General features: G+C 36.4%; 1 protein-coding gene across 2 annotated transcripts; it reads right to left on the reverse strand.

Moving 5' to 3' along the window:
* Positions 1-1,081: 1,081 nt before the first annotated feature.
* LOC107867889 (RHOMBOID-like protein 8) lies at positions 1,082-4,891 on the reverse strand. 2 transcript variants are annotated; one of them, XM_016714360.2, is made up of 6 exons: positions 4,373-4,891; positions 3,198-3,361; positions 2,956-3,119; positions 2,608-2,873; positions 2,340-2,466; positions 1,082-1,560 (listed from the first exon to the last, which is right to left on the reverse strand). In XM_016714360.2, exons 1-6 carry the CDS (start codon positions 4,819-4,821, stop codon positions 1,441-1,443), a joined length of 1,290 nt encoding a protein of 429 aa, XP_016569846.1. In that variant the 5' UTR covers positions 4,822-4,891; the 3' UTR covers positions 1,082-1,440. The 2 variants fall into 2 exon arrangements, with proteins under 2 accessions (XP_016569846.1, XP_016569844.1); XM_016714358.2 differs by having other exon boundaries at positions 1,082-1,563; positions 4,373-4,890.
* Positions 4,892-9,367: the final 4,476 nt, after the last annotated feature.

The following is a 9,367-nucleotide window of genomic DNA, read 5'->3' on the forward strand; positions in this document are numbered from 1 at the left end:
TTACGATTGAATCAGCTGAAGCAGGCAATACAAGCAGGCACGTCGTCGACAATTAGGTAGAAGACCAGCAAGAACACAACTTTGTATTCAAAAGGAGATCGCTTATAATCCTTAATTTTATTATAGTTTTGGTTTTAGTTATGAGGGAATATACCGATTAGTTTATGCAGATTTTAAATATTCACGTATAACTTATTTCACCTTTTTTCTTCGACATAAAATAAAATATAGATTCCTTAAACTTATGCCTTGTATTAGTTTTGTTGATTTTTAAACTGTAAATCAAATATTGTATTAATTTTATACATGAATAATTTATATTTTATCCACCTATCAAACAGTTTATGAATGCCTCTACTTAACCAAACGGCCCCTAATTGTATGGAACTGAAGAAAAGCGAGAAGGCTTAGGTTAAGATCGACTATAACTGACACTAGGGAAATATTCTTTATTTTAACTCAAAAGAGTCCTCCTCCCTTATCATTTATGTGAAGATAACTTGCTGTATGTTGAATAAAAAAGAACATTTCGGTGCACTAAAGTTATCGCTATGTGCGGTGTTCGAGGAAGGGCCCACTACAAGGGTATATCGTACGCAACCTTACCTTGTATTTCTGTCAAAGATTGTTTCCAAGGTTTGAACCCGTGACCTCCTGGTCACGTGACAACTTTACCAGTTATCGCAATGCGCGATGTTTGGGGGGAAGGGCCCCACTACAAGAGTGTATCGTACGCAGCGTTACCTTGCATTTCTGCCAAAGGCTGTTTCCAAGGCTTGAACCCATGACCTCCTGATCACATAACAATAACTTTACCAGTTACTCCAAAACTCTCTGCTGTATGTTGAATGAACCCATCTTTTTCCTAATAGAGGGAAAAAGAACATACTACACTTCTTTAATTTTCCTTTCGATTCTCATAAAAAGGAAAAGAGGACGGAGATAATCGAAAGAAGCTTCAAGAATATGGTTGTCAACTTCTTTGTTAACATAGTTCTATCAAAATGAACAATCTCAGGTTTCCTATTTCACATGTCAAAGGGAGAAAATATACATAATGCACATAGAACCAACTTTAAAATGAAAAAAAGAAAAGGAACTGAATCCATGTTTCATTTGGGCACTATGATTTGCTTCGCAAGAATTTAGACTTAAATTTGTCAAAATAACAGATTTTTCACCTTGTTGAAACTGTGAGCTTAACAAGCAGTACCTTCGGATACATACAAATCATAAGAGGAAAGACACACGAGCACTAAGACAAGAAGCTTTAAAAGCAAGAGGAACATGGTTATCCACATATCAACAGCTAAATCCTTCATAGCAACATGTTTGGTGCTGATGTTATGCACAGTTAAAGAACTCTGAAGCACAGTATTTTACACCTAATACAAGTATCTCCTGAGAAAAGTTAGTAACCAAAATTCAAACCATGACCTGCTAGGAGCATATCAGATTGCACATGTCCTGAAACCTTGCCTCTGAAATGTTGTTGAAAGGTAACACTCTGAATCTACCAGTATTTGAACAACTCAAAGTCAGATGTTCCGAGTTGACCATCTTCTGCAGTATAGAATACAAGAATTAATCGCCACTTGTGTCTTCTTCTAAGATACTAGTTAAATAGCAAAAGGATAAAAAGTACATCCAAATTTAAGCTTGATTTGTGGTGGCAGAAGTAATAACAACATTGGGAACAGGAAGAAGAGGATTATGACTACTAGGAAACACGAATTTACAGCTAGGCGGTCAAAAAATAACCATCACGGAGAGTAGGCAAACGATGCCAATAAAAAGATGTTCTGATTCAGGAATAACTAACAAAGCTGAAATGGAAGATAAAAAGGTGCTCCAAGGGTTACTTAAAACTCACTTTGTTCTGGAAAAAATATCAGCCTTACGGATTACCCTATTCAAAGCATCACCAATGTTTCGACTTAATCATGCTATTAGTAGTGAGGATGCAGGAAGCAGTCTTTAAGAAGTGAAGAACCAAGAATCTTTCTTAGTTAATAAACAAACTAATACAACCACCAAATATATATACATTCTACTCTCAAGATGTATGTAAGGTTATAAACTTATAATTGCTTGAAACAACAGTTATATCAAAAGATGATACGAAAGAATATACATACAGTGAGGATCATTTTTCTGGACCTAAGGGAACATCCCACTTGAACTAGCAAAAATGTTTGCCACCACCTGATCTGGTTCTCTTTTCAGTCCAATTATCTTATGTTACATATAGTTTCATGTTTACTTTTGAGTATCCTATTTCTTCTCAGACAAAAATTTACTTTTCCCTTCTACTAATAGGATCAAGTATGACCAGATACCTCACAATGAAATGCCTCGTCAGTGCAGCTCCACCATTTGGATGGAATGCAATCAAAGTAGTGACACCAGCTACAGTACTTGTTTATGTTAATGTCATGCAGAACTGCCATAATAATTCCTGCAAGCCTGCATTTGGAGTGACAGCAAGTCAAGTCATTATCTGAGACAATATAACTAGCCTAAGTAATAGTTCATGGTGAAATTGGATGCAAAGAAAAATGGAGCAACAGTAAAACCATAGAAGCATCATACAGAAATGGAACTCACAAAAAAACAAAGATAACAAGAGCAGCACCCCTCTGAACAGGCTTGTCAAAAGTGTTCCTACATTTGACAATGTGCTTGGCATCAAAGTCAAATAGACCTCCCTTATTTTGAGTTTGTTTCTCTTGTTGAGGCCTGAACAAGAGCACAAACCCCAGAAGGAATCCTGACATAAATCCGCCAAAATTAGCAAAATTATTGACGTAAGGTATCAGTCCAAGGACAAGACTAGTCATCAGGATAGTCATGGTAGCCACTAGCCCTGCAAACTGCAATGAAAAGTGGGGAGCTGACATTTTACACTATATGAAAGCTGAGATGAGAGGGAAAAAAGCTAGAAGATTTCAGGACCTTATTGGTATAATATTTCCAATTCCTGATGAGGCCAGAGAGCATTGTACCAAGCAATCCAACCAAAGCACCAGAGGAACAAACTGATGGCCGATCTTGAACGAAAAGAGAAGCAACTAGACTACCAGTAAATGCTGAGAGTATGTAGATAACTCCAATCCTTGCTGCAGAAATAGGAGCATCAATCAATGATCCAATAAACAACTTTCTCAATGAAAGGATATATTATAGATTATTCATACATGGCCCAAATTCTTGCTCCAAGTGAAGTCCCACAAAGATGATGGCAGACAAATTGATGATCAGATGAAAAAGCCCTGCATGCAACCATGGGCTTGTGAAGATCCGCCACAGTTGATGATTATTAGTCAGCAAAGTCTCCCGTAGCGCTCCAATTTCATCCAACCTACATTGGCATAAAATTGCATATCTGTTACTGTCAGCAGAACTTCCTCAACATAATATCACGTGCAAGACAGAATGTGCAGCTGAATAGTTCCTTTGATGTACAGATGGAAAACTAACATGAATATTAACATATAGGATATGATGACTTAGTAAATAGCAAAAAGGGAAGCCCGGTTCACTAAAGCTCCTACTATGCACAAGGGTTTATTATACACAGCCTTATCCTGCATTTTTGCAAGAGACTGTTTCCACGATGCGATAGTAACTAACCTCAAGAATAAAGTTGATACTGCAATTTTCAAGGAAGATAGGAAAGCAGGTAATGTTTAATATGTTCAAGAGGAATCTAGAGATCAATATGTTAGCGAAAAATGGACCAAGAACCAAGAAACATTTCAGAAACAGTTCATCACATGAGTATATATGCAAAGTGCATGTGTACTCCAAGCAATAGAATGGATGCATAAGAACATATTAGACTGACATTCGAAACTACATTTTCTCAGGAGCAAAGCACCAACTATATTTTCAGGAGATAAGGATATCCACATAAAGTTAATCTTCCCAATGAAAACCAGTTAAACCACTCTTCATTTAAAAAGAAGATTTGGCAATCTCTTTATAGAATACCTAATGTCTTGCAATAAATCCCGCTGAAGCAGTAACTTATCAATATAGATCTCAATAAACATCGTAATGATATCAACTAATGCAGATGTACAAACTCAAATTCAAGCAACAATTCGTATCCAATAATACATCATCCTCAAACTCCGCCTAGTATTCCGAATTTCAAATTCACAGGCGCAAATCACAGTTGATTCATCATCCATTTATTTCAGACGAGGCATGGAAACCTTCCATTGAAATCTATAAATTTGTAGTTTCCTCTAAAGCAGTAAACTCTAAAATAACTAACTAAGCGAATCCGAATTCCATGATATTCAAGAAAATAAGACAAGGAATAGGTAGATTAGTGAAAGAGAAAGAAGAGGAAAAAGGAACTAACGCAGAAGCAGAGGGACCGAGCAGAGGATTCTCCAAAAGCGGCTGAAAAGAGAACCTACGGAGAGATTTTAGAGCACAATCGCCATGAGAATTCTCCCAGCAATCATTAACAATCATTGTAGCTATGAAAGCGCCCAAATGAAGGATCACAAAGAGAGAGATAATCCATGTATTAGCTCTCTTCTGTGACAACGGCCTAAAGAATGGGAATGGAACTCTCTCTTCGTTTATTAACTCGTCGGCCGTCAGCTCAGTGGAGAATCTCAGCGCCGTTGGACAACATTGTTGCTTGATCTCAACCTGGCTTTGGAATTTCGAAGTATTTGCCATATTTTCCGGTGAGAACTCAGGCGGTTTCGATAGATGAAAAGAATATTGAGTGGTAGACAGAGAAATCAGAGACTTATTCTTTTTAGTTTTACACATTTCCGAGAGGCGGTGATGATCCATGTAGGAGATTGTGAGATTCGGGGATGGTGGTTGCTTTGAAGTGGTTGGTGTGTGGGGTGGGGTGACGTGGGGTGGGGGTGTTGGCGGGAAGAATGCTAAGGTGGCCAATAAGAGGAAAAAAATAAAAAAAGAAATTAGTTTAACGTATTCTATTAGTTAACTTGACCTGCTATTAAAGGTACTTAATTATTTTCATAAAATTTAAGAAAAAATTAGATAACCTAAGTTAAAGTTTACCTGATAGTATAAAATTTTTTGTATACTGACGGTGCACAAAATTTAAATTTAAAAAAAATATAGGAAAATGAAAATCCAAGAGCTACTGCTCCCTCGGTCTAAAATAATTGTCACCTTAGAAAAAAATTATTTAAAATAAGTACTATCTTAAAAATTGAAGGCAAAAATTAGTATTTTACTATTTTTTCAACGAATAAGTGGATTGTTAAGGGATGTGTGGCATATACGTTAAGGGATCATTTGATTGAGTGTATAAGAATAATATAAAATACGAAATATTAGTAATGTTTGTCTTATTAATGCTTGTATTAGTTATGATTGCATTTTTATTATACGTTATTTGGTTTGGTAGAGTAAAAATAATATGAATTGTATAATTTCTATAAAAAAAAATATTTGTTTACAAAAATACCCTCCATAAATATGATGGAAAGAATGTGGAAAATTTTTTGAGGCACAAATGTGTCTTTGTTTATACTAATGCAGACATTAGATCTATTGCATTACTAATACCATGAATTTCCATGCATTAGTAATACATTTTTTAGTACCAAATAGAGTGTATACCAAATGAAAATATTAGTAATATATAGGATGAAAAAGAGTACCAAACAAATGTCACGATCGGAGTCGAGGCACAAACCGCAACGAGCATCCCAAATCACGAAGGCCCGAGAGACCCCTTAGCATAATATCATAAGCATAATTCGTATGAATAACGATAGATATAATAAAGTTCAAGAAATCTTATAAGCAAACTATATCAATAATATCGTAACAACTATTTATCGAATCCAACCTACGAAGCCTCTACTAGTGAATAAACTGTCTAGATCGGGACAAGACCTCCGACCACATCATAAACTCAAAAAATGAACATATGAATAAAAGGCCTTTCGAAAGATGGATAACTCAACAACTCTGACTTTTTCAAAGGTTAAACTGTTGTGATAGATCACGGGACTAAGCCTCAAGACCTACATTATGAGACAATGTAGCCGTCCGAGGAAGACCAATACTTGAAATGTATTGGCATGTAGAACAACCCAAAAATAATATATATATATATATATATATATATATATATATATATTACAAAATAAACAAGAACACTATGAAAACAACTTAAAAAAATAGAAATCAAAACACATAGGTAAAGTTAAAAGCTTCAAACAATCTCTTAAAAACAAAGACTCAGCTCTTTTCTTTAATTCTGAGCTAGATGGCATCCCCAACCTTTTCACTAACCATGGGCTATACAGGTCCGACTTTAACTCGTTGGTGATGAGTGGTGAATTTATTACTTAATTGCACTCAACAATCATGGACACTATTATGATTTAAATGTACAAGTGAAACAAATTGGTGATTAAATACACTAATTTTCATATTTTGCAGGCATATAGGTTAGCAGAATGAAAGATATGGATTTGAGCTGAAAATGTAACACCCCAATGTCTTCTTAGCTGAATTCCGTCCATGAAAAGTCTAAGCATTAGCTTTTAGAATGATCTAAATTAATTTTCATATGGAATTTCCTACATTTCAACCTTTCATTATGTAGATGACTGAATTAGCTTTCCAACGATATAAGATTCGTCCAAAACGGATCCCTCGGTGAAGAAGTTATGAATAATTTAAAGTTCCAGTCGTAAACATCGTCATTTTGGTGTCTAGCGCATCACGGAGAGGGTCAAATTGACAATCGTCAAATTCCAGTGGGGCTCCACGATGGTGCCGCATCGCGGAGGCACTCAATTTCCCACTCGTTGAATTCCAGTGGACCACTGCAATTGTGGCGCGTCGTGGTGGCACCTGAAATCAGATTTTTAAGTTCAAATTTCCAGTTCTGTTTAGGAGTCATTAAGGGTAATTTTGACTTTTCCCTAGCCTTTAAAACCATCCCAACAAAGGATTTAGGGTATGTTTGAGAAACTTAACCCTACTTTCATCAAAATTATCAAGAATTCTCTCTAGAGCTTCAAATAAGAACTTCAAGAAACTCAAGATTCAGCCGTGGATTTTTAAAATTGATTGAAGATTCGAAATCTCCGGATCATAGGCTTCAAGAAACACCCATTGTTTTCCTATTTTGAGGTACGCGAGGTTTTTTTTAAAATCTTATGGACATAGAAATCATGATTTTAAGAAAAGGGATTTTAGATTTATGAATACATTCATATTTTAGAAATCTTGACGGTATTATTTTGATCTTTTGACCTTTCCCAAATTGATTTGAAATTATATATACGTATGCATATGTTTTATGATTTATGAATGAATTGAGAACATGATGCACATAAATCCCTCTCTTGGAATGATTTTCCCAATTTTCTTATGATATAGATTATTTTGAATGTATCTTGAAAAACATGATATGAAGTATCTTGATTAATGCTACAAATTGATTTATGGTTTTGAATTTGAAAGAGAGGGTTGTGCATATTGATAAATGTTGAAAATATTCATATAATGAAAGAGTGCAAGATTTTGCCAAAAGCACATGACCACCATATTTTTGAACAATCTCCGCATAGTTTTGACTTGTGTTCTCGGAACATGAAATCTTTTATATTGTTTGCATATTTGGGTGGTCTGAACTATGTTTTAGTGAAAGAATTATGCATGATGCATTATGGCTCAGAAATTGGACTTGCAAGTCTTGGTGTGACGACACCAATTCAGATTATGCTATGATAATTCAGAACAGATTTAATGATTGTTTGAAATCAGACTTTTCAGATGTTGAAACTAGAAACATGCATGATTTAGAACAGGATAAAATTTGGCATAAAGAGAGTTTAGGTGGTTCCCCAAGAAGGTATGATTATTGAACAACTCATCGCCCAAAATCGTGATTTGCCGATTCGAGTTTATTTATTATGCTGGCCTAGAGCCCTGTGGCGTATCAGATTTAGAAACTCCAACCCTTGCGGCGCACTTGGGTTGGGCGCTTCCCCGCGGAGACTGCCAATGGAATATCAAAATTTTAGAGGAGTGCCACCTAACTCAGAAGTAATATACAGATTAGAACTTGCATTGACAGGCAGGTTACATGTTTTTCAGAAATGTGCCCATGTGTTTCGAAAGCCACTTGATGAATAATGTTTTGACAAAGTTGTTTCCCAAATTATTTTATTTACATATAAGCTTTATTTTGGATTTCTTTGCATATCAGTACATCTGTATTGACCCTCCCTCCTCCCTCCAGGTTCTGAGACTCAGTCTAGGGGTCCAGAAAGGCAGTAGATTCGTCAGATAGAGTTGCAGTGATTAGTTAGTGAGCCTTCTCTATTCCAGAAGACCCGTCTTTCAAATTATGTCCCTTATTATCATTTTGGTCTACTGGGGGCCTTGTCCCAGTTTTCAGAAAGTTGTCAAATTTTCCTATAATAGAGATTTCACAGACTGAGTCAGACGTTATTAGATGTAGTTGATTTTCAACTTTCATACTTATGCTGAATTTAGAATTAACTATGTTTCCGTAGCAGATTATTTTCCGCATCTTCTTTATTTATATGAATGTGTGCATGCTTACCAGATAGATAGGGACGTTCCGGGCCCTTAAGGTTTGAGATATCCGTCACGGCCAGGCCCTAGTTTGGGTCGTGACAAACTTGGTATCAAAGCACGGTTCATGGTCCCAGGGTGTCTGTGAAATTATGTCAGGTAGAGTCTTATTTATGAGTGTGTAGCGCACCACACTTATAAGCAGGAGGCTACTAGGAGTTTAGGAATATTTCTCTTCTTTGTGATTTAGTTCGTGCTTCAGAGTTTAATCTGTCCCCTAATCTATGATCTCTTGCTTTTAAAAAAAAATAGTTATGCCTCCCCGTCGCACCAATGTTAATGCTCAAGAGGATGAAGTCTGTCCTACTCATAGGATGAGGACACATAACAGAGCTCACACTCCAGAACCTATACGTACTTTGGGAGTCCCTCCAGTACCAACCAGTCCACCTAGGGCTCCCCGAACTAATGTTAACCGTCCCTCGACTACTCAGAGGGATATTTCGATTGCAAAATTCAGACAATCTATTCATATGCTGACATAGTTGGTGGCTAATCAGGCCCAATGATCAGAAGATGTTGGGTCTACACCTATTACATCTGAAGCTACTAGGGTGGGTCAATTTATGAGAATGAACCCGCCTAAGTTTACTGGAACTAAGGTAGAAGAGGATCCGCAAGAGTTCATAGACGAAAAAGAGAAAATTTTTAGAGTGATGCATGTGGATCAGGTGGAAGGTGTTGAGATAGCGGCATACCAGCTAAAGGATGTAGTGAACCAATGGTATAATGAGTGGGA

The sequence above is a fragment of the Capsicum annuum genome, chromosome 4 (assembly GCF_002878395.1).
Source record: "Capsicum annuum cultivar UCD-10X-F1 chromosome 4, UCD10Xv1.1, whole genome shotgun sequence".
In the NCBI taxonomy this organism is placed as follows: Eukaryota; Viridiplantae; Streptophyta; class Magnoliopsida; order Solanales; family Solanaceae; genus Capsicum; species Capsicum annuum.

Coding starts and splice junctions, on each gene's coding strand:
- LOC107867889 (XM_016714358.2), bottom strand. CDS start 4,821: ATGGATCATCACCGCCTCTCGGAAATGTGTAAAACTAAAAAGAATAAG. Junction 2,467..2,607: donor CTTGTTATCTTTGTTTTTTT/GTGAGTTCCATT, acceptor CTCCAAATGCAG/GCTTGCAGGAATTATTATGG. Junction 1,564..2,339: donor ACGAGGCATTTCATTGTGAG/GTATCTGGTCAT, acceptor TCTATACTGCAG/AAGATGGTCAACTCGGAACA.